At 38.8% G+C, this 27345-nt stretch overlaps 1 protein-coding gene and 2 long non-coding RNA genes across 3 annotated transcripts in view; all 3 read right to left on the bottom strand.

Moving 5' to 3' along the window:
- Nucleotides 1–2278: 2278 nt before the first annotated feature.
- LOC124258401 lies at nt 2279–4413 on the bottom strand. Its single transcript, XR_006893590.1, has 2 exons — nt 3476–4413; nt 2279–3389 (listed from the first exon to the last, which is right to left on the bottom strand). It is a non-coding gene; the product is annotated as an uncharacterized LOC124258401 (long non-coding RNA).
- A 1602-nt stretch (nt 4414–6015) lies between these two features.
- Nucleotides 6016–10027, bottom strand: LOC124258399. Its single transcript, XR_006893589.1, has 2 exons — nt 9839–10027; nt 6016–9651 (listed from the first exon to the last, which is right to left on the bottom strand). It is a non-coding gene; the product is annotated as an uncharacterized LOC124258399 (long non-coding RNA).
- Nucleotides 10028–16678: 6651 nt separating this feature from the next.
- Nucleotides 16679–27345, bottom strand: part of LOC124258402 (sortilin-related receptor-like) — an 80717-nt gene continuing 70050 nt past the window's right edge. Inside the window, exons 40-42 of the mRNA XM_046692498.1 lie at nt 17638–17683; nt 17226–17453; nt 16679–16743 (exon numbers count right to left, since the gene is read on the bottom strand). Of these exons, the coding sequence (XP_046548454.1) occupies nt 16679–16743; nt 17226–17453; nt 17638–17683 (339 nt within the window). The remainder of the gene's footprint in view (nt 16744–17225; nt 17454–17637; nt 17684–27345) is intronic.

The following is a 27345-nucleotide window of genomic DNA, read 5'->3' as shown; positions in this document are numbered from 1 at the left end:
TCTTAGTGAAACAAAATCCGTCCCAGTTTCCCGGCTGATCCACAGCAAACATATGAAACTATTTTTGTACTTTAAATGTAGAAATTTGGCTTCTTGCGGTGCAACCGATAAGTTATGCAACATTGGAAGGGCAGCAGTTCTAGAAGACATTTAAGAATCTGCAAGAAATAATACTATGGTTGTTTCTTTTACTGTAATTAAAGATATGATGTGTCAGAGGTTTTATAGATACGGCACAGTTTGTGCTTAAAGCTTTTCAGACCTATCGTAAAAGCAATATTTGTAGTTGTGTTCAGTGTCACAATGTCAGCTAATATTAGAGTCGGCTAGAATGAGCAATTTTAGGCTTTGAACTGGTGGATACATTACATTTGTTTTTAAACAGCAAAGCTGAGAGTTGAGTTGCCTTGCCCAACATGTTTGGAATCTTATCAACTTGATCCAGGAGGACGGTCTAAGAATGACTAAATTAATTTGAATTATAAAAGGATACCTGAAAATTAATATGTTAGAGTTTAAAGTCAGGTAAAATGGGTGGCTCCCAAATGGTTTCCTTGGCTATATATTTATTTTCATAACAATAAGATATATAAGTTCGAGGCATTATTTTTATGTTGTATATAATCTCTGGGGGTCCCATTGTCCCGATTCGTACATTGTGAATAGTGATCAAGTGGCCTTGATCCGCATTCCCTCAGTCTGGAGTTTCATCCAAGTGTCCCAGTTTGTGGGCCGTTGGTCCAGATTGGTGATCCCTCAACATGGATTGTTGTTCCAGAGATCCAATGGTCCGGATTAGCAGGTCATCAGATCAAGGTTAAGGTTGTAAATTGTTGAAAAATCTAAAATCCTCAAATATCATTTGTCAATAATCGTGCTATTCATATACAAGTGTGCTTCTTCATATTAAATAATCACACAAGTTGATATCTTATGTTGCTTACAAATTTAGAATTTAAATTTATTTTTTTTCCATTTTATTTTCCACCTAACTGTAAATACATATATAAGTAAATAAGAGTGATGACATGCCAGTGTTGTGAGACTAGCAAGTGTATTAGGAGACCTTAGGCATGGGCATATTTCTGTCTTCAACATGCTCACTTCATTCCTCCTTGGCTGTTGAAATGGTTTTAGGGGTTTAGTTATGGTAAATTATTTTTGTAATTTTCAAGTTTTTGTACTCAGAAATTACAGCAAATATCTCTGCATCTAAAATGCAGTTGTTATGTGAGAAAAGTGTTTTTAGATTTTTTCTGCTCAACTTCTTGACTGCATAAGTTTTTGGTGTTTTTTTAAAATTACAATAAGCTTCCTAAATAAATGTTGCTACAACTTGAAAAACCTTGATTCATCACAATCATCAACTGTTGTGTTGCTAGACCTGTGACTAGTTGTATGTCTAATAGTTTCACAGATATGATTCACAGGGAATCTGGTTGTGGTGCACTTAGAAAAAATGTCCACATAAGCAAATTTCCAGATTAACAACTCAGTGACAAGTAGTAATGTCACTGTCCATCTCTCTAAATGTAGTCAACATTTCTGGACAAAGAGTGTCCAGATTAACGAGGTGTCTCTCTATTGGATAGTGGTGACAGTGAACATGTTGGAGATAGAAAGGCATCCTGTAACAGTTAAGGAACAATAGTGCTGAAAATTGCCCAGTAAATTACTTACCAAATTTGTTGACAACTCTGAAACATATACAAGTGCTTTTCTTCAGTTTCTACAAGTTGTAATTTTCTGATGTGGTTAGTCAGTGAAGGGCTGAACAGTTTCAAGACTTCTCATAATTGTTCTGGATTTCGAGATGTTGTGTTTCTCCCTTTCCATAAATATCAAGTGAATTGTGGATTAGATGGTTCCTAGGAACCAACGCTGCCCTGAGGCACCTAAAGGATCAGGCGGTCTGGTTCTGTGACTGTAATCCATGTCAGCATCCCTCGCAGGCGATCCCTACCATATACGGAATATTACGGAGTGCAGCATTTCTTGAAATTGGTTGAATTCTTCGCTCAGCAATGTAAAAAATGAATTGTATATTTGATATAAATCCTTGGAAATGAATTGTATATAGTTGTTGTGTGTGTCTGGAGAATTGTCTGATTGATTCATTAATTCATTGATTCACTCATTCTGTTTCGGAATGTTATTTTGCCTGTGTACCAAATATTTAGACATCTATATTACATATATCACATTGTATATAATCATTTTTGTATGTCCTTTATATTTTTACCATGCTGTTTGATGTTATCATGAAAATATCGTGTTAATATTTACGTTTTCATCTTATGCAATATGAAGATTTTTTTTTGTGATTTGTATTTCCACATTATTTCCTTTGAGGTCTGAACACATTCCATTCTTGTTACCATAGTTACATTTCTTTATTGGTTTGATTTTAGCATGTTAACAGTTAAGAACAAAGGGTTGCTAACTTTGACAGTAATATTTCTTTCAAACTCAATAGGCAGTGAATATCCAGATTTTGAAGGACTCGATTATTGTAAATACTTGACCCCATCTGGGAAATGTTTATAAATTATCTGAATGACAAAGTTCATTAATATTCAGAAACATTGATTTTCATATATTTTTGTTACAAAAAAATACCAAGTAAATTTTGAATTTCTTTTTGAACTTCTTCGCTATTAAAATCATGTTTGCTTAATGATTCATTGTTATAAACTTGTGTTAAAAGGATGGTTATTTAAGAACATGTACTGACAGTAGCAAGGTATGACTAGTTATCGTAATGTAGAGATGCTAGTGTGCTTGTGTTTATACAGTAATTTGCCAATATTTCCCTCGGACCTCAATCTCCAGTATGTCTGACTCCCTGGTAACTCTGACCAAGAAGTAGTATGAGCTCATGTTACCATGGTAACTCTGACCAAGAAGTAGTATGAGCTCATGTTTCCATGGTAACTCTGTGACCCAGAGGTAGTATGAGCTCATGTTTCCATGGTAACTCTGTGACCCAGAGGTAGTATGAGCTCATGTTTCCATGGTAACTCTGTGACCCAGAGGTAGTATGAGCTCATGTTTCCATGGTAACTATGTGACCAAGAGGTAGTATGAGCTCATGTTTCCATGGTAACTCTGTGACCCAGAGGTAGTATGAGCTCATGTTTCCATGGTAACTCTGTGACCCAGAGGTAGTATGAGCTCATGTTTCCATGGTAACTATGTGACCAAGAGGTAGTATGAGCTCATGTTTCCATGGTAACTCTGTGACCCAGAGGTAGTATGAGCTCATGTTTCCATGGTAACTCTGTGACCAAGAGGTAGTATGAGCTCATGTTTCCATGGTAATTCTGTGACCAAGAGGTAGTATGAGCTCATGTTACCATTGTAACTCTGTGACCAAGAGGTAGTATGAGCTCATGTTTCCATGGTAACTTTGTGACCAAGAGGTAGTATGAGCTCATGTTTCCATGGTAACTCTGTGCCCAAGAGGTAGTATGACTTCATGTTTCCATGGTTGTGAAGGAAGGAACAATAAAGTCAGAAGGAACATGTTCTTTGATTAATGATAGATATGTCTGGATAAATGAAGTTCGTCTCAAAGAGATAGTTTTGTTAGCGATAACAATGTGACTTGAAGTGTTATATTTTCTGAATTTTCATTTATGTTGTAATATCTGTAATTGATTATATATAAAATGAAATTTACCAGATGTATCCCTGTTATAAATTGCTTGAAATGTCAGAATTAACTCAGTCAGAATTAGCCAATCAATATTGATGGTTCTTATTTCTAAACTAAGTGTAGACAAGCATATCTGTATTTTTTGAAAATGATAATTAAGGAAATCCAGCTTGGAAAATTACTTATAATACATGAACATTTGTGCTCCAAACCCTTGTAAAAAAAGCATGATAAACGCTTTTCTATATCCACTCATTGCTTGCTCATTAGTTTTAGACCAAGCATGGGAAAGGTATCGTAGCAAGCGATAGTTAAATAAAATAGGAGTATTCCAATGATTTCCTAGATTCATCACAACATATTATAGTTTTGGAAAGCCTGATGCCATGACTGACACAAACTCACGCACACCGACGATGGTAGTTTTCCTCATTTCTGACTATTTCCCTTGGTCACAATGAAAAAAAAGGAAAATAACAACCAGCAGATCATCAGAATGTTTCGGACTACTTACATGTCACATTTATGCATGTACGTTGCTTGAAACAACGAAAGTGTCCTTAAAAAAATCCGACGTATTCGTGTCAGTGAACACGCCATTTTGAGTAAGTCGCTTCTCGATAGTGATGTCGTGCGTACGTCAACATTGTTATACATATTTGGTATTTTCATTGAGGGAAATACACGAGATCAATCTGTCCTGCTGCTTACATTTTCAGTTCTTATGCTTCTTTCGTATTTTCACCAAAAAAATTCACGTGATTAATTTCAGTATTATTATTTTTTTATTTGGGACTAGACAGGAGACCAGTCTAAAATCAAGTGGCACCAATTACGTCATAATCTGATGGTACCCATGATGGCATACCATTTCAGCACTTATTTTCAGGGTTATACTTTCATTGTAATAAAAATGACTGTATTTTCAAACATTGATATTAAATAATTAAAATAATTCACTTTGTTTCACATTAGAATAAATGTGATTTTTGTGTGTACACTTCCCCTTTAAATGAAATACTGTTTAAAGCTGTGTTGGAACTGGAAAGGTATTACTGAGTTATGTCCCTTGTGTGTTGTTGATTCAGTCCCAGATTTGCCCCGGTCATGTTTCCAGATTTGTCAACTCCATTTCTGAGCTAAAAGTAGCTAATGTCATGGTGTGTCAGCTCACAGCAAATCCCAGACATCTAGAACACTTTAGGAAAATGTATTTTGACATCTTCTACACAAACTGGTGATAAGGTTACTTCCATGGTTTGTGATAGTTACCATGGTTACAGGATTCAAACAGATGTTGGTTGTTGAAATCATTTTTGTACATTATGAAGAAATTGTAGAAATTAACATGATTTTCATATTTAATTATAAATAATATTTTAGCTATAATCAATCAAAATAAAAAAAATAAAAAATATTTTGTTGATTTTTGTTCAAGTACGAGAGAAGAGACAATAAAACTTGACGGTCATTTCATTTCTTCAGACTCCCACATGGAAGAACTCATTCAGTCTCTTTACACAAAGGTCAAATTGCACAACCTTGCTTACATAAATTTTTACTTTTATCAAACAGTTGTGCTCTGAGATGCGATTCAAATGTCATGTCCACATGTCTGTCTTATGGTTTGGTCTGTGTAAGTGTCACTCCCTTACAGAGTAATTTAGTCACGATATCGTCAGTGTGACAAGTTTTGTTAGATGTTTAATGCTGCACTCAGCAATATTCCATCTATATAGCAGCGATCTGTAACCAGACCAGACAATCCAGTGATTGTTTACCATAGACTTACAAATGTTGTAACCGCCTCCGTGGTGTAGTGGTTAGATCGTCCGCCCGGAGAGGGGAAGGTCGCGGGTTAGATCCCCGACCGCGTCATACCAAAAGACGTTAAAATATGGTACTTGTTGGTCCCTGCCTGGCGCTCGGCATTAATGGGTACAACAAGAACTGGTCGGCTCGGAGTCAGTATAATGTGTCTGAGTGGCGTATTCATGCTTCACTGTGGCATGGTATCTCAGTGGGCTAGCACTGTAATACCAGCTTCAGTCTGGGCTAGTACAAGCAGCCGCACATACACATACACACTCAAGCACGATGATAAACCAAGTTCCACCTCACCTCACCTACGAATGTCGTAATGCTACAAACGCTTTGTGGATCAGAACCCAGCTGCCTCTTATGATAAGCATGTGTTGCTGAAGACAATTTCAAACCTGCATCTTTATGGTAGCCATTCAAGGAGGTAGATAACCTGAAGATCTGTGGTGATCACCAACCTGCCGAGTCGTCCTTTATCCACCGAACATCTGTGTATCGAAGAAATAACTCTTCACCTCACAACAAACACTGCCATGTAAAAAATGATAGATTTTTATTCTCACAGTGGTGATTGCTCTTAAAATATATGTCCGATATGTACATCATAACAGTGAAAACTGAAGCAAGGCAAATGTCTACACAAGAAGCAAACAGTACAAACAGCGTTGTGCGTCACATCAACTATACAAACATTGGCCTCTCAGACTACCCTGGTGTGAGACCTGAGTCCCAAACATTAGAAAAAGAATTGGTTGCCATTTTAGAAGCAACCATACTACTTGTGCATTTCGTCTAATGGGACTAGGATTGTCACTTTTGGACTTTTTCCAGTGTTTGTTGTTTAACGCCACACTCAGCAATATTCCAGCTATGTATAATTAAGTCTGGACCACAGAACCAGTGATTGACATAATGAGCATCAAACTATAACATCAATGACATGTTGGTACTGGAACACATTTGTTTAAGGAAATTTCAGTATATTAACCAAATGACTTCTATACTGTTCAACAGTGGCTATTCTGGTACATGCTAATTAGAGTACAAAATTCATCGTTGCAAGTCAGATTAGAATAAATATTTTCGTTCCACAAAGCAATCCTGCTGTTACGGATACCACAACTCTGGTCGATGTAGAGTTATCGTTAAGATCGTTTTGTGGAACAGGCCCAGGTTGAGAATGTTTGATTTTCTTCAGTTCAAACTTAAGCTACCACCAACGATATACAAGCACACACGCACACAAATTGCACAAAAAGCAAATCGCAGACCAAAAGCTGCCTTTGTTGGGCACAGAATTTCCAGTATACTCAACATGGAAACAGACACAAGACAAGGCAGTGAGTGGGTGGGAGTCTTCTTAATTCATATCGGATTCCAAATCAACTGATCTTGGGAAAAACTGAATGAACCTGGGATTTTGGGATTTATTTTTACACTATTAATGTAAATCCTCTTTCCCTATATTGGTCCTGTGACGGAGAAATCAGATTCCTATTACAAGGTCTTAACATTAGTCATAAATATGGAGATTTGAGTGAGTGAACTTTTATGCCACTTTTAGTAATATTCCAGCAATATCATGGCGGGGGATACCAGAAATGGGCTTCACACATTGTACCCATGTTGGGAATCCGCGTGACGAGCGAACGCTTTAACCACCGCCTCTGGAGATTGAAACCAAATTTCAGGGAGATTAAGATCCTATATCCCAGATTCACATCACAGTAACGATAATTGTAGAAATAATCATTTCTGCAACATATCTGTATTAATTAACTCTCCACTCCCGGCACTGCCTTGCCTCAAGTCTACTGACTACACACACTACCAAAGCCTCGTACATCACAGGACTGGAATGTTGGAATGAATTAATGGTCGTAGTGAGCACAAAAACACAACTGAGCATAACACAAAAATTACCAGCACTTCCCAAAAAACTACGTATATAGATGACACTATGTTAGTATTGCCTGTACAGAAGGTACTTTTGTCGACAAAAAAATACCCATGTTCAACATCTGTTGAAAATTTCTATTAGAACTTTGCATCAGTGTTGGCTTAGCCACAGCCTTTTCCATTTTATCTTGAAATTTAGGGACTTGCATTAAAATACACTGCCTCCTTTTGAAAAAGCCTATCAAGGTTTCCCATAAATAAGTTTCTGAAGTCATGATATGGTCCCCACATGTACAGTGAACACCTGTTAATCAGGACAACAAAGAAAAAAACTCAAATCTTTTAAATTTCAAAGATTTTTCACTGATTTTTTAGAGTAATGTCACTGTGTGTGCATGGAAGTGCAAAAGCAGTAATCGCCCTGAATGATAAGGTTTTCAGATTATCAAGGTCCTGATTAACAAGGTCCTGTTTAACAAGGTCCAGTTTAACAAGGTTTCACTGCAGTAGTTGGAAGAGAACTCATCTACACCACATAAAGCAAACGGCAATACATATCAAATTTATTAATAAACACAAGAATAATAAAATTAATCACTTCAAATTTAAAGAATGAATAACCAAGTTGTTAATCTCTTGTAAGCAAAGCTAATTAATAATTTTTAGAATTAAGACATAAAACTGATTTATGAATCAGCTCAAACTAATATTGCCCGGAAAACATCCAACAAGCTCAATACTACCGGCAATCTGAAAAAAGTTGGTATTCTTCTCCAAATATACGTAAACAATACAAAGCAAATGAACATTTTAATAATCCTGTCTTTCAACATCAGATGCAAACAAGCTAACAGAGACCATCAAGAAGATCTCATTACAATATTTGTTAACCCATATCACACATATATATATATATATTATCGTGATACTCCCAGTAGTAATAGGTTACAACAATATTTACATAACAGACAGGAAGTTCTCCAACGTATTGTTCACCAATTTGTTCAAAAAGAAAACTTTCAAACTTGTAACATCCTCAAACATTTTTGGCAAATTTCAAAATTCTTTCACAGACCCGACGATAATATGACAGTTTACTGGACGACTGCAGATGAAATCTGTACATCTGATTGACAATCCTTTCAGCTTGTCTTCGTATCACTGTGGTCTCCTAAATTTGCAGACCTCAGATCTATGGTACAAATCAAATCTGTGACAGTTTGTCTAATTAGTGGTAGGAAAGTATAATCCCCTTGTCTTGACAGATTAATTTCTGCTAAAATGGAGTTCAAAAGGAAGTCCACCAATCAGTTGTTTTCTTGCTTTTGTGTCTCGGTCCCTGTTTCTTTACTTTTTCAGTGTTTCAACCAATAGATTTCACTATACATCCTTTACACCTCACCCTTATCCTTTACACCTCACCGCTTCACCCTTTACAGCTCACCCCTTCACCCTTTACAGCTCACCCCTTCACCCTTTACAGCTCACCCCTTCACAGCTCACCTGTTTCTCTTTTACAGATCCCCCTTACATGTCTCAGCCTTGAAACTCAGCATAACTCTCCCTTTACGTATCACTGCTTCCACCTTATCCTTTACAGCTCACCCCTTCACTCTTTAAATGTCTCACACTTCAACCTCTGCATAACTCACCCTTCACATCCAGCTCCTTCAACCCAATCCTTTTCAACTCCTCTTCTCATATTTCATCATTTACTTCTTTAAATATTGTTTAATTAATAGATTGGAACGCCTGTATCTACACAAAACTGTATGACTATCACCATGTGACATGAAGACTTATCACAGATCCAAAACATACCACAGATCTGAAAATCTAGCAAAGACAATCGTCTTGTCTCTACCTGCTGTCTCGGCATGACGACTGTCATATTTTCAATAAGAGAGACATTTAACAGATCCACTGATCTTACAAATAATTCAATAATTATCAAACGATACTGTTTTCAAAAACCCATGAATAATTCAACCAATTGTACCACCTGCTACAAAGTTCCAAATTGTCCAGTTTATTTACAGCTAAAAAAGGCCAAACTCTGACAACACCATTGGACCACCTCATATACAACTGAAGGTCTTATATACATACATCATAAACGTTGTACCGTATTCAACATATCAAGCACTCGGATGCAATTAACATATTACATTTCTTAAGACAAATCTCGTGTCCTTGATGCAGGCAGGACACAGACTGTATTTCATCGTGAATACTTCTGAGGTTCGTATGGACTGTTCCTCCATCACACATGACTGACTGACTGACTGAGTTTGGTTTTACGCCGCTTTTAGCAATATTCCAGCAACATCACGGCAGGGGACACCAGAAATGGGCTTCACACATTGTACCCAAGTGGGGAATTGAACCCCGGGTCTTCGGCGTGACGAGCCAACGCTTTGCCCACTAGGCTACCCTACCGCCCCCCATGAACACATGAACACACACAGCTGCTATAAACCCAACCTTGCTTTGTTCGAGTAAGCGAGTGAGTAGTGTTTTACGCCGCCATTAAAAATATTCCAGCAATATCAGGGCAGGGGACACCAGAATTTGGCTCAACACATTATACCGAATCGAATCAAATCCGAGTCTTCGGCGTGACAAGGGAACGTTTTAACCAATTCGGTACCCGCCGCCACTCGACTACAAAGAGCCTGTAAGTGTCCATGAGTGATAGAGGAAGGGATATATCAATGTATTACACACTATTGTAACATGTCAAAGAACGCCCACAAATGGAATGCTTATCTGCAATACCCACCAAAGCATAGTTCACGATCGTCTTTACAAACATCGAGTGCTTCGTAACATGTTTCCAGTTGTAAATACAAACATATGCAGTTCTGACTCCATTACTGATTTCCATCATATTGAAGTCTTCAAAAGCAAAGCAAGCACCTGTCGAACCGGAATTCTAAAGCCAACCCTTTGAAAACTTCCCTGTCCTGAGTGCTTCATACATTGAACACAATGATAATGTTTCTATATCTCAAAACATCAACAACATCAAAAGTGGAGAGCCAAATTCAAAATATACAAACTATTTAAATTACAGAGAAATCTTTGAAATTGCTTATACAAAATGATAAATTTGAAAATCAAACTTATTCGGGACGGTTTGTTTTCAATGGCCTTTCAAGGAGACAACATCAACAGATAAGTTTGTGCTGAGAATAAAAAGTGAAATCTATATTTCCTGAATATATTCACGTCTACATAAAGGTTCCGTCTTCCATATTTACACATATGTATACACATATATATAGGGTATAATATTTCAATAGTATCTACAAATACTTTCACAATCCTTTCCAAACAGTACATAGTTACTCTAAATTATACATGTGAACTCTCCTTGCTTGTAAATGACAGCAAACAATTTATCATTCACTACGTTTGATCAGAATTATCAGGTATTCTGTTTCAAAATACTCCAAAAATGAGCTTCACACAATGTATTAACACTTTAACCACTGCCCTACATAGGAGATGGTTACTTTTGACAGATATCCGATATCTCGATCCACAAAGCGTTCGTAACGTTACGACCTGTCGTAACTTTATAGCTAATCATCAACTGACGAATGTCATAGCTCTACAAACGCTTAGTGGATCGGGAGCCTGTATTCCGATCAGAAGTTGAGCAGTATTTGAGGAGGAATAATTTAGAGTAAGTATGGCAGATTCATCAATGGCGTACAACCAACACTTGCACACGTCCCCACCACCATGTCCAGTACCACAGATCCTCTTGTACGTCGACAAGTATTGTATCAACAACCCATCCCATGTCCTCAAAAAATATGTGTCATTATCTGATGCCACCCGTCTGGAGCACGGCAACAACCACCAGCTTTTCTATCATCAAAAATACAAGGGGCGTTCATTCTGTCGACCACAAGCTTGTTCCTTCTTTTGGGTAATGGACTCACCCATCACATTCCCCTTCTGCATAATGGACTCTTCCATCTCATTTCCATCACAAGCTCCCTTCTTTTGCACAATGGACTCAACCATCACGTTCCCCTTCTATTGTATAATGGACCCATCCATCTATCTCCATCAGCAAACTCGCTTCATCTACACTCGACTCCCCTGTCAATTCCTTTATAGTTTCCTTCTAATGAAAAATAGACTCTCCCATTTCACAAACTCCAACCCTCCCCACCTTTTCCATTGAACTCTTCTTTTCATCATCAGTTCCCCCTCTCTCTGTACAGAGGACTCTCCCATCTCCGTGTTGATTCCGACAATCACTCAATCCAACAAGCACACCACCACTAGGTAGTAGCCGTCTTTGAATAAGCCCACACTTGTGAACAAGCCCACCTCCTCTACACATTCAACAACTAATGCACACCTTGCCACACGCTGACAGCAAAAAATAACGCATCACTGACTTCAAGGACAATTTGTAAAAACGGTAACCTTGATTTTCTCCAAATTTTTCTACATTCTTTAAGAGTGTGAATTTTCACAATAAGGAAATATAAACATCTTTAAAAGATATATTCCCTAGTCAAGAAGAAATGGAAATGAATATTATTTTTATATTTTCTTAACCCTTATCTCAACTATCATGAATGAGGGGGACAATGATTCGCCCGTGAGCCAAGCGCTTTAACCATTAGGCTACCCCACCACCCCCTATGAATGAGGACAATGATGCGTTACTTAAAGTGGTCAGTATACTGATCACATGAATTCCCCCTGTTTCACAGAGCATAAAGAACAGTTCTCAAATCCGAGGTGAGGTGTGTTCACCCAGTCTCACCCAGCAACAGCAAACAGCAATAACTAACAGTGTTCACAACTCGGCTATTTCAAGGAGCCAAGCGGCTCAGCCAAAACGACTCTCTGGAGCCATTACCAATACTGGGGAGCTGATACAACACATGATTTCTATCAAATATTTCCAGACAATTACACTTTGAAACATAACACCAATGTCACTAAGTTGTCATATTCCAATGTTTCTGAGTATTGTTACCATGGTAACATGACATTTTACGATTAATATGTTGGTAAAACAGTTTCTGTATCTGTGGCAACAACATATAATATTGATCCAAATATATCAGTCTAACCCAATTCCAGTATTGGCAAAAAGTATACCATCCATCAATTTGGAAAGATATGGCTTCTCTATTTATATTCAATAAGATTACACTCCTTGGTGCTCTCTACACCATTATGTATCTTTCTTGTATCATGGGTTTGGACATAAAAATTGATAATTTAAAAAAAGAATGTTTTTGAAACATTTTGCACCTTCATATTGAGTTTGTTCTCAAGCTGTCTGAGTATAAACACAAACACACAAGCAATATGACCTTCAACTTGGCAACATACCGGTTTCAAGGTCATTGGCATCAATGAACATGATGGACAAGTGGTTATTTGTCAGACTGGACATTCCAAGTAGACATTAGACACACAGAGATTACCAACCTTCAACAAGACACATAGTTATAAACCTATATTAGACACAAAACACATCTAAAATACATAATCACAGGTCGAGATTCTGTTTATGGGACATATCAAACTCTCCATACAAAATATTCCTCAATACGATGAGTACTACAATTCCACGTTCTTCCTAAATTCTGCAAATTCTATTTCTTGCAAAGAACTGATTCAGATCAAATACACTTTTCTTAAATATTTTTTCATATGAACTGAAAAAAGATCAATGAAAAGTTTGAGATAGTCCCTAAAATACATATATAAAATACAAATGGCCAACTCTGTTTCATAAATATGACAAGTTTTTTAGCACTATGATATATATAATACATAAATGGCGAACCGTGTTGCTATCAATGTTAGACTCCTACCATCAATAATTGTGTTAGAGGCTATTTGTCTGAACAAAAGTCGATTCAAGAAAGGAAGCAACATAATTGTGGCATAAAGATGTCTGAAGTTATACCGCAAGCACAAAAAATCTTTGTTCTGTGGATATTAAGAAAAAAATCATAGTATTAATAAACTCACACAAATAAACATACAAAATGCATATTTTTATCAACTCATGCTGGTATTTGATGGAAAATCGGACTATTTTGTTCGAGGTCACCATAACTGCTGGTATAAAGGTTAAAACTGGTTATTTCAAGAAACAAAAAGCACTGATAAATCGACAGGGAAAATGTAATAATAACAATAAAAAAAGATTCCAAACAAAAATAAAGATCCACACTTCCTAATAACTATGTGAAAAAGAAATTCAGAAAGTTTTAAAAATGCAAAAACACATTACCGAATGAATGAAAATAATGAAACAAATTTAAACGATTCCCATCTTGATCAGATCTGTCCTTCCTCAGCACAAGCTTTCAAAACTACTTCTGATTTTATCAGCAGTGACTGAATTTTAACACATTTACAAAAAAATCAACATTCATTATAAGGATCTAATCTATAATCAACTACCACTGTCAAGAGGCAAAATTAATCAAAATTATACACAGTGTATCAACAATTATGATATAAGTTGAAACTTAGTGAGTGAGTTGGGTTTTACACCGCTTTTAGCAATATTCCAGCAATATCATGGTGGGGGACACCAGACATGGGCTTCAAGCCGAAACGTAGAAATCCTCAGTTCAAGGGGAAATAATTTGAGCACTAAATCCTGACAGTATTTTCAACAAAACATGGCTTTTTGGTCACACCAACTCGTGATATTTGTCAACTTGTCCAAGTGCCACATCAATCTACTGTAAACAAGGCAATTGCAAAACATTTCTAGACAGCACCAGAAAGACTGAAAGACAATAAGTAGATCGTAAACAAGTAATGAAAACATGGTGCACTGTACACAACTGATATGGATAGGTATGTCCTCCTCCGACGACATTTTCATACTTTACACACAAAAATAAAGAAAAACAAACAAACAAATAACCACTAGCTAAGACAATAATTTACGCACCATTTTTCTAAATTCCATGTTCTACTGATCAATGGACTGGTAATTTGAACAAAGTTTAATAAACAAAAAAGTTCCTCTTCTTACTACTAATACTGACAGCTAATTTCAGCTATAAATGTGAAGGTCATTGTGAAAGAGAGGTAACTCTTTCATATCTCATCATAAAACCTATTTTCTTCTATTTTGTGTATTCCAAATCAGATTATTATCGAGGGATGACTTTGCAAAAACATTCTGCAAAAAATATCTGTACAATAAGAGAAGGTTACAACAAAGGTAAACAAAACTTAAACAAGTCAGTAATTTAGGAAACAGAGTCACACTATCTGTTATCGAGGCATTAAGTTATATACATGGGTAATGCAACAATGGTATGTAGATCAACATTTTGACATTGTTTGGAACAGTCACAAGAGAATTTACCTACAACTTACAGTAGGTTATATCTTTAAATATACATAGCAGGCATAAAAAAAAAGTCTGGCTGTCATTTCTTGGTTGACAAATCATTAGTTTCAAACTAAACCTGAAATTCATTTGTTAAAATTACACATTCATGTTAGATTAACCCCTGAAAAAAAATGAATTGTTGAAATGAACTTTGCATATGTGACTTGTTACATTAGGACAGCACTCATAACATATATCTCCAGTCTGGACTTTTCTTACTCAAATATATCTCAAACAGCTACACAGAAAAGTCTTTTCACGATGATCTTGTTAGTGTTGAGATTATTTAACAAACTCAACTTTCACCTCTGGTTAATCATGTGAAAAACAAAGAAATGGATATCTGATTAATAAGGTGTGAGGCGTTTGCTTTTAGACATAACTGATGCCACATTCAGGTCAATCAGAGTTATTTTTCACATAAATAAAACAGGAATTCAACATGGTGATGTCATGAATCAGCCCGGCCTGCATATGGCTGCATGGATCATGGAGATGTTACGCAATGACGAGTGGAACATCGTCCGAGAATCCCTGGATCATAGGAGTGTCTTCATCATCACCTGAAAATGAGAAAAAAGAGTGAATGAGCTGGGCAAGGGATTGGACTGACTGACTGACTGAGTTTGGTTTTACACCGCTTTTAGCAATATTCCAGCAACATCATGGCAGGGACACCAGAAATGGGCTTCACAACTTGTCCAAGTGCCACATCAATCTACTGTAAACAAGGCAATTGCAAAACATTTCTAGACAGCACCAGAAAGACTGAAAGACAATAAGTAGATCGTGAAACAAGTAATGAAAACATGGTGCACTGTACACAACTGATATGGATAGGTATGTCCTCCTCCTCCGACATTTTCATACTTTACACACAAAATAAAGAAAAACAAACAAACAAATAACCACTAGCTAAGACAATAATTTACGCACCATTTTTCTAAATTCCATGTTCTACTGATCAATGGACTGGTAATTTGAACAAAGTTTAATAAACAAAAAGTTCCTTTTCTTACTACTAATACTGACAGCTAATTTCAGCTATAAATGTGATTGAGAAGGTCATTGTGAAAGAGAGGTAACTCTTTCATATCTCATCATAAAACCTATTTTCTTCTATTTTGTGTATTCCAAATCAGATTATTATCGAGGGATGACTTTGCAAAAACATTCTGCAAAAAATATCTGTACAATAAGAGAAGGTTACAACAAAGGTAAACAAAAGTTAAACAAGTCAGTAATTTAGGAAACAGAGTCACACTATCTGCTATCGAGGCATTAAGTTATATACATGGGTAATGCAACAATGGTATGTAGATCAACATTTTGACATTGTTTGGAACAGTCACAAGAGAATTTACCTACAACTTACAGTAGGTTATATCTTTAAATATACATAGCAGGCATAAAAAAAAAGTCTGGCTGTCATTTCTTGGTTGACAAATCATTAGTTTCAAACTAAACCTGAAATTCATTTGTTAAAATTACACATTCATGTTAGATTAACCCCTGAAAAAAAATGAATTGTTGAAATGAACTTTGCATATGTGACTTGTTACATTAGGACAGCACTCATAACATATATCTCCAGTCTGGACTTTTCTTACTCAAATATATCTCAAACAGCTACACAGAAAAGTCTTTTCACGATGATCTTGTTAGTGTTGAGATTATTTAACAAACTCAACTTTCACCTCTGGTTAATCATGTGAAAAACAAAGAAATGGATATCTGATTAATAAGGTGTGAGGCGTTTGCTTTTAGACATAACTGATGCCACATTCAGGTCAATCAGAGTTATTTTTCACATAAATAAAACAGGAATTCAACATGGTGATGTCATGAATCAGCCCGGCCTGCATATGGCTGCATGGATCATGGAGATGTTACGCAATGACGAGTGGAACATCGTCCGAGAATCCCTGGATCATAGGAGTGTCTTCATCATCACCTGAAAATGAGAAAAAAGAGTGAATGAGCTGGGCAAGGGATTGGACTGACTGACTGACTGAGTTTGGTTTTACGCCGCTTTTAGCAATATTCCAGCAACATCACGGCAGGGGACACCAGAAATGGGCTTCACACATTGTGCCCATGTGGGGATTCGAACCCGGGTCTTCGGCCTGATGAGCCAACGCTTTAACCATTAGGCTACCCCACCGCCCCACAAGGGATTGGAGAGAGATGACAAAATGAACCAAGGCACAAGAACCTGAGGCTTTTACAACTAGCAAATCAGAATTGAAACTAGATTGCTGACTGTTACCGAGAATATCTGCTGGCGTGAAAGTCACGTTACCAAGTCATCCTACCGCGTACCCAGTCACTGCTGGGCAAGTGATTGGAGTAACATGACAAAATTATCCAAAGCATACTGGCCTGAGGCTTTTATGACAAGCAAATTTAAACTGAAAATAGATTTCTGATGGTTACCAAGATCATCTGCTGCCGTGAAGGTTGTAGTTCCTGAGCGTGGGTCATAATGGCTGTTTGCGAAGGCGAGGAAGCTGCGTTGTAGTCGTCGATGCCGAACGATGTATACTGTCAGCAGCGTAGCCAGGATGAGGACAATGACACCAATAGGGACGAGGATGGCGACAAGGTTGGTGGTCGTGAGGATTCTAGAGCTCGGCTGGGCGATCGGGGCAGTGACGTTAGAGACTGGAAACAAGCCAACAGTTGTTTATGTTTTGTCAAAGTGATCATCACTATCACAGACATTAGGGCTGGGACCAGGCCAGATTTACTACCCCGGGGGACCAAACTCTCTTCCATGACCCTACCTGGTTACCTGCTGTTAGTCTCAAGAGTCAGGTACAAAATATTGGATTTGGAACTGCTTTACCACAGCCCTGGCAACTATTTTCCACTATAAAACAATCTGATAATGACTGACTGACTGAGTATGGTTTTACGCCGCTTTTAGCAATATTCCAGCAACATCACGGCGGGGGACACCAGAAATGGGCTTCACACATTGTACCCATGTGGGGATTCGAACCCGGGTCTTCGGCGTGACAAGGCAAAGCTTTAACCATCAGACTACCCCACCACCCCATCTGATAATGATGTAATGAGGCAGTGTTATACCTTGTGCAACAGTGTTTCTACTGTTATACACTATACGTGGATTCAGTAGGAGGCAGTGGTGTGTCATATTTAGACTTGCACTACAGGCTTCCACCCACAGAATATCATAGAATGTTCTTGCAACTTATTATTGTGTTTATAAGGCTAGCTATTGTTTATCACCCAGATTACATCTGAAGTTACCAGAAGACCAGCATTGTGTGTGATCATACACCCTGCCTAGGCCTATAGTTACATGTCAGATTACTGTGTCTGAGAGGTGAGGTGAGGTGAAATTGGGTTTAACGCCGTGCTTGAGAATATTTCGCTTCATATGATGATGTGCATGCGTGTGTATGTGTATGTGCGGCTGCTTGTACTAGCCCAGACTGAAGCTGGTTTCATAGTGCTAGCTCACTGAGATACCATGCCGCAGTGAAGCATGAATACCCCACTCAACACATTATACTGACTCCGAGCCTACCAGTCCTTGTTGTACCCATTAATGCCGAGCGCCAGGCAGGGACCAACAAGTACCATATTTTAACGTCTTTTGGTATGACGCGGTCGGGGATCTAACCCGCGACCTTCCGCTCTCCGGGGCGGACGCTCTAACCACTAAACCACTGAGGCGGTCCAGATTACTGTTTCTGAGAGGTGACTACTGCCATCATTGTCTTTATAGCTAAAGCTCCTGGATTATATTGCCACCGTGGCCTTAATATCCCGACATCTCAATGGCCTTGACAACCTAGTAACACATATGTGGCCTTGACAACCTTGTAACATATCCTAAGCAGCAAAAGAAACGTCAGTTTGGAATTTTCCTTTGCAGAAACGGATAACTGTAAACTTATTTAATGTTTTGATGGTATATTTTTGACAAAATCTCCAACTTTACCTGAGCAAAGACATTCCTTCCCAAACTCAGAATGGAACCCAGGAAATGGTGCCAAAAACGCAACCTGATCTCGGAGATGGTACGGTGTTCTCCATGTTTTTCATGCAACTCATGCTGCAGGTACTGTTCACAAGGGTCAGCCCTATAAAATGCACCCCCAAACATGGTTGAAACATTGACATTACAACGTCAGCAGGATGCCGCGACTCACGACAACTCAGAGGAACCAGGCGCTAGGAAGATTTGAAGCTGGCCACACTGCACAAGCCGTTGCCAATCACTTCCATGTCAACGTTCGGACCATCTACAGGCTGCAGCAACGTTTCCGGGCCACCAACACCACAAATGATCGCCCCCGTACTGGCAGACCAAGGGTGACCACAAGACAAGACCGCTATATTGTGCGACAGCATGTACAGAATCCCTTCATGCAGGCATCCGAAACAGCACGCCAGACAGTGGGAACACACAGAAGACCAATCAGTACTGATACAGTACGCCGACGTCTTAACAGCGGGAACCTCCATTGCCGTAGACCTTACCTCGGACCTATCCTCACCCCTCGTCATCGGCGTGAACGTCTACAGTTTGCCTTACAACACCAAAACTGGCGATACAGGCAATGGAGAACTGTTCTGTTCACAGATGAGAGTCGGTACTGCGTATTAACTGCAGATGGCACAACAAGAATATGGCAACGACGTGGCCAGCGTTACTCAGACCAATGTGTTATGGAAAGAGACTCATGGGGAGGTGCAAGCATCATGGTATGGGGTGGAATAGGCCTGAACCAGAAAGTGGGTCATGTGGTGTTCCAGAACCTTGGTCCAGGGAGAGGAGGCGGCATCACAGCGGTGTGCTACATCGACCAAGCTCTCAGACCCCACGTCATACCACATGTCGCCTGAACAACATTTTCCAGCATGATAATGCCCGGGCCCATACTGCCAGAGCTACACGGGACTTCCTACAGCAGAACGGTGTCAACATTATGCAGGGGCCAGCCCTTAGTTCTGATTTAAACCCAGTTGAACATCTTTGGGATGAAATTCAGAGGAGACTGAATAATGTCATACCAAGGCCAAACACAGCTGATTTATTGCGCCAGGCCTTTCATCATAGTGTGGTTCGAGGTGCCAATGGCCTTCATCAATCGATTGGTGCACTCCTTGCATAGACGCTGTGCTGCAGTTACTGCCGCTCTTGGAGGTCACACTAGATACTGAAGTCAAGGGTCTGAATGGACTGCAAACGTTCGTGTAATGTCTTGGAATTGTGCCGAGTTATTCATCGATGTGTCAAAATATTGTACACCAAAAATGATCCACTTATTATGACCATTTCTGTAATGATCTGATTGCAGTGCCTATCTAATTTTGAATTTGTTCAAGTTTTTTTGGCTGCTGATTATATATGTGGCCTTGACAACCTAGTAACACACGTGGCCTTGACAACCTAGTAACATATATGTGACCTTGACAACCAAGTAACACATTTGTGGCCTTGATAACCAAGTAATATTTCTGTGGTTTTAATAACAGAGTAACATGCAGATCGTTCTGTGAATCCCTGGTAGGTACAAATATGTTCCTCTGACAACATTTGAGAGCCACACATCACATCTGTCTCCTTGACAACTATCAATGACCTCAAAACATTACTGTTGTCTTGACAACCCATGACAGATTGCAAACATACCCACTCCCCGACAATGTCCAACAAAATCACATGTTGTCCAAATAACATTTCACAATATCACAACATATCTGTTACCTTGGCAACATATTATAACCTCACAACACTTCAAGTAACACATCTGTGGCCTTGACAACCAAGTAATACATCTGTGGCCTTGACAACCAAGTAACACAGTTGTGGCTGTTTGCCCTCAAAACCTGTGGCAGCTTCCAAACACACCTAATGCATGACAACACAATCTGTTGCCTTGACAACCTTTAAAGCTTCACAATACACTTATTGCCTTGACAACCTGACAACACAATAGGTTGACAGTTTACCTGGACACAAGACTGAAGCCTTTTCTCCAAGGAAGCCGTTCTTAGTGTTGTACTCCACTGTGAAATTGTAGACGAAGCCCACCTCCAGGGTGAAGCTCAGCTGGGTGGCGCTGGTGTAGTTGGTCATGTGGAAGTCGGTGCCAGTCCCGTCACGTCCACCTGGAACATCGCCTACCAGGCAAACAGGAGAAATGTCAGGCCAAGTTACAGAGATATTTCCTCCCTCCTTTACATGCTTCAGAAGATCTGTTAGAATCGACCTCCCTTTGCAAGTCTTTAGAAGCAACAAATGAGGCAAAAGCAAACTTCTGGTCAAGGTAACCCAGCGATATGATGAGCAAAAAGTGACTTAGTGAGTATGGTTTTATGCTGCTGATGTTACCTTTACAGTATTAACCCCCAGAGGTATAACATCACAGTCTGTCTTCGACACTCAGTGCATCAACTCCAAGTTGGCAAGTCCTTATCTCCATAAGTAGAACACCATAGGCAGGTGAATGAGGTGTGCATAGTTTTACGCCATGTTTATGCATAGTTTTCCATATCATGGTGTGTGTGTGTGTGTGTGCACGCATGTGTTGTTTTTTTTTGTTGTTTTTGTGTGTTTTGCTGGTGGGGGCTGGGGGTGGGGTGGGGCTTGCTTGTTTTGGGGGTTAAGAGAGAGAGAGAGAGAGAGAGAGAGAGAGAGAGAGAGAGAGAGAGAGAGAGAGAGAGAGAGAGAGAGAGAGAGAGAGAGAGAGAGAGAGAGAGAGAGAGAGAGAGAGAGAGAGAGAAGCAAAGAGGGAGAGAGAGAAGGAGGGAGGGAGGGGGAGAAAGGAGAGGAGATGAGGACACCAGAAATGGGCTTCACACATTGCACCCATGTGTGGAATTGAACCCGGGTCTTCGACATGACCAGTGGACACTTTCACCACAAAGCTACCCCACCACCCAGGCAGGTAAACAACAAGTATACCATCTTTTAATGTCTTGTGGTAGGAAGCAGGCAGGAACTGAACCTTCTGCTCTACCGGCTACACCAAGGAGGCAGTAAGACATATACAAATTATGGATACTCACTTGAGAGCTGTTGGTGATTGGTGGTCTGTCCATAGTGGGCGCCCTCCATCTAAACAAGACCTTTCCTTGTCCTAAGTGCACTGCCTCAAGGTTGATGGGTGCCGCATATGCAGCTGTAAGACAAGATCAACAATGTGATAGACATATGTAGACTATATTACCGACACAGGTAGAAACACAGTGCAATAACACTGATAATATCCTGCACATCATGTTGACTATATTACCCACACAGGTACAAAGACTGAGTGTAATAACACTGATAATATCCTGCACATCATGTTGACTATATTACCCACACAGGTACAAAGACTGAGTGTAATAACACTGATAATATCCTGCACATCATGTTGACTATATTACCCACACAGGTACAAAGACTGAGTGTAATAACACTGATAATATCCTGCACATCATGTTGACTATATTACCCACACAGGTACAAAGACTGAGAGTAATAACACTGATAATATCCTGCACATCATGTTGACTATATTACCCACACAGGTACAAAGACTGAGTGTAATAACACTGATAATATCCTGCACATCATGTTGACTATATTACCCACACAGGTACAAAGACTGAGTGTAATAACACTGATAATATCCTGCACATCATGTTGACTATATTACCCACACAGGTACAAAGACTGAGTGTAATAACACTGATAATATCCTGCACATCATGTTGACTATATTACCCACACAGGTACAAAGACTGAGTGTAATAACACTGATAATATCCTGCACATCATGTTGACTATATTACCCACTGAGTGTAATAACAGGTACAAAGACTGAGTGTAATAACACTGATAATATCCTGCACATCATGTTGACTATATTACCCACACAGGTACAAAGACTGAGTGTAATAACACTGATAATATCCTGCACATCATGTGGACTATATTACCCACACAGGTACAAAGACTGAGTGTAATAACACTGATAATATCCTGCACATCATGTTGACTATATTACCCACACAGGTACAAAGACTGAGTGTAATAACACTGATAATATCCTGCACATCATGTTGACTATATTACCCACACAGGTACAAAGACTGAGTGTAATAACACTGATAATATCCTGCACATCATGTTGACTATATTACCCACACAGGTACAAAGACTGAGTGTAATAACACTGATAATATCCTGCACATCATGTTGACTATATTACCCACACAGGTACAAAGACTGAGTGTAATAACACTGATAATATCCTGCACATCATGTTGACTATATTACCCACACAGGTACAAAGACTGAGAGTAATAACACTGATAATATCCTGCACATCATGTTGACTATATTACCCACACAGGTACAAAGACTGAGTGTAATAACACTGATAATATCCTGCACATCATGTTGACTATATTACCCACACAGGTACAAAGACTGAGTGTAATAACACTGATAATATACTGCATGTTAACTGGACTATATTACCCACACAGGTACAAAGACTGAGAGTAATAACACTGATAATATCCTGCACATCATGTTGACTATATTACCTACAACAGGTACAAAGACTGAGTGTAATAACACTGATAATATCCTGCACATCATGTTGACTATATTACCCACACATTTGTGATATTGATAACCAAGTAATATTTCTGTGGTTTTAATAACACTGATAATATCCTGCACATCATGTTGTAACATGCAGATCTTCTGTGTAATAACACTGTAATATCCTGTACAAATATGTAATTATATTACTGACAGGTACATGACTGACAGCCACACATCACATATCCTGTCTTGACTATATTACAACTATCAAAGACTGAGTGTAATAACACTGATAATATCCTGCACATCATGTTGACTATATTACCCACACAGGTACAAAGACTGAGTGTAATAACACTGATAATATCCTGCACATCATGTTGACTATATTACCCACACAATATCACACATATCTAATACCTTGGCAACACTGATAATATCTTACAACACTTCAAAGTAACATATCTGTATCCTGCACATCATGACAACTGAGTAATACATGAGTGTAATAACACTGATAATATCCTGCACATCATGTGGCTGACTATATTACCCACACAGCTTACAAAGACTGAGTGTAATAACACTGATAATATCCTGCACATCATGTTGACTATATTACCCACACAGGTACAAAGACTGAGAGTAATAACACTGATAATATCCTGCACATCATGTTGACTATATTACCCACACAGGTACAAAGACTGAGTGTAATAACACTGATAATATCCTGCACATCATGTTGACTATATTACCCACACAGGTACAAAGACTGAGTGTAATAACACTGATAATATCCTGCACATCATGTTGACTATATTACCCACACAGGTACAAAGACTGAGTGTAATAACACTGATAATATCCTGCACATCATGTTGACTATATTACCCACACAGGTACAAAGACTGAGTGTAATAACACTGATAATATCCTGCACACATCATGCACTATCATGTTGACTATATTACCCACACAGGTACAAAGACTGAGTGTAATAACACTGATAATATCCTGCACATCATGTTATATTACTATATTACCCACACATGGACTATATTACACACAGGTAAAAGACTGAGTGTAATAACACTGATAATATCCTGCACATCATGTTGACTATATTACCCACACAGGTACAAAGACTGAGTGTAATAACACTGATAATATCCTGCACATCATGTTGACTATATTACCCACACAGGTACAAAGACTGAGTGTAATAACACTGATAATATCCTGCACATCATGTTGACTATATTACCCACACACAAGGAGAAAGACTGAGTGTAATAACACTGATAATATCCTGCACATCATGTTGACTATATTACCCACACAGGTACAAAGACTGAGTGTAATAACACTGATAATATCCTGCACATCATGTTGACTATATTACCCACACAGGTACAAAGACTGAGTGTAATAACACTGATAATATCCTGCACATCATGTTGACTATATTACCCACACAGGTACAAAGACTGAGTGTAATAACACTGATAATATCCTGCACATCATGTTGACTATATTACCCACACAGGTACAAAGACTGAGTGTAATAACACTGATAATATCCTGCACATCATGTTGACTATATTACCCACACAGGTACAAAGACTGAGTGTAATAACACTGATAATATCCTGCACATCATGTTGACTATATTACCCACACAGGTACAAAGACTGAGTGTAATAACACTGATAATATCCTGCACATCATGTAATGACTATATTACCCACACAGGTACAAAGACTGAGTGTAATAACACTGATAATATCCTGCACATCATGTTGACTATATTACCCACACAGGTACAAAGACTGAGTGTAATAACACTGATAATATCCTGCACATCATGTTGACTATATTACCCACACAGGTACAAAGACTGAGTGTAATAACACTGATAATATCCTGCACATCATGTTGACTATATTACCCACACAGGTACAAAGACTGAGTGTAATAACACTGATAATATCCTGCACATCATGTTGACTATATTACCCACACAGGTACAAAGACTGAGTGTAATAACACTGATAATATCCTGCACATCATGTTGACTATATTACCCACACAGGTACAAAGACTGAGTGTAATAACACTGATAATATCCTGCACATCATGTTGACTATATTACCCACACAGGTACAAAGACTGAGTGTAATAACACTGATAATATCCTGCACATCATGTTGACTATATTACCCACACAGGTACAAAGACTGAGTGTAATAACACTGATAATATCCTGCACATCATGTTGACTATATTACCCACACAGGTACAAAGACTGAGTGTAATAACACTGATAATATCCTGCACATCATGTTGACTATATTACCACACACAGGTACAAAGACTGAGTGTAATAACACTGATAATATCCTGCACATCATGTTGACTATATTACCCACACAGGTACAAAGACTGAGTGTAATAACACTGATAATATCCTGCACATCATGTTGACTATATTACCCACACAGGTACAAAGACTGAGTGTAATAACACTGATAATATCCTGCACATCATGTAGACTATATTACCCACACAAGGAGACACACACAAAGACTGAGTGTAATAACACTGATAATATCCTGCACATCATGTAGACTATATTACCCACACAAGGAGACACACACAAAGACTGAGTGCACTGGTAATAACACTGATAATATCCTGCACATCATGTAGACTATATTACCCACACAAGGAGTACACACAAAGACTGAGTGTAATAACACTTCAGTAAGACAAAATAATAACTTTAATAACAGCTGCAGTACACATTTTAACAACGTGTGGATTAGAACCCAAATCTTCAGTTAACGAGCAAGCACTTTTTCCTCTAGGCTACCACAATGCCCCTGAAGTGTTCCAGACCTTTAGTTTTTCAGTTGTTTTGTTAAAAAAAATTAATGCTGGACACAGCAATATTCCAGCTATATGGTGGCTGTTAGTACAGTGAGTGAGTGAGTGAGGGAGTGAGTGAGTTGCGTTTTACGCTGCTTTTAGCAATATTCCAGCAATATCAAGGCAGGGACACCAGAAATGGGCTTCACACATTGTACCCATTTGGGGAACTGAACTTGGGCCTTCGGCGTGACGAGCCAACGCTTTAACCACCAGGCAACCCCACTGCCCCCTGTTGGTACAGAAGCATCAACCAGACAATCCTGTGATCAACAGCATAAGCATCGATCTACACAACTGGGCTATGATGACATGTCAGCAAACCTGACCACCCATTAGTCATCTTTTACGACCCAGGGCCCCGTTCCTCAAAGTGATAGACAATCGTAAGTCTATGTTAAAGTATGGGAGTTACAATCATAGTAGCGCTACACTCGTTTTGAGGAACGGGACCCGGGGCCCGTTCCTTAAAGCGATCGTAGCGCTACGACAATTGTAAGTCTATGTTCAAGTATGGGAGTTACGATCATCAAATTTCATGGCCGTTTGTAATTAATCCTGTCTAGGTGGTTGGTTTGTTTGTTTTGGAAGTGGCATAATAATATCTCTCTCCTATCAGTAACCTGGTTGTCAGGTTCTTGTTTAACGCCGCACTCAGCAATATTCCAGCTATATGGCGGTGTACGTCTGTCGAGTCTGGACCAAACAATCCAGTGATCAACAGCACAAGCATCGACCTAGGTAATAGGGATATGATGACATGTCAACCAAGTCAGCATACCTGACCACCCGATCCCGTTAGTCGCCTCTTACAACAAGCATGGGTTACAGACGACCCATTCTAACCCGGATCTTCACGGGTTAATCCTGCCTAGATGAGACAAACGCGTGGTTAATATCAGGAGCAATTTCCAATGTTTTCTTGATTTGATAATGCCATTAGCCAAATCGCTGGTCCGAGCAGTTGCAAATCACAAGCAGAAAGTGGTGGGAAGTAATTTAAACCTTGAAGTGAGTTTGACTTCACACCACTTTTAGCAA

Source organism: Haliotis rubra, unplaced genomic scaffold, assembly GCF_003918875.1.
Source record: "Haliotis rubra isolate DU_JTF1 unplaced genomic scaffold, ASM391887v1 Scf691, whole genome shotgun sequence".
Classification (NCBI taxonomy): Eukaryota; Metazoa; Mollusca; class Gastropoda; order Lepetellida; family Haliotidae; genus Haliotis; species Haliotis rubra.
The sequence above is the reverse complement of the archived record's forward strand: the minus strand, read 5'-3'. Positions and strand labels throughout refer to the sequence as shown.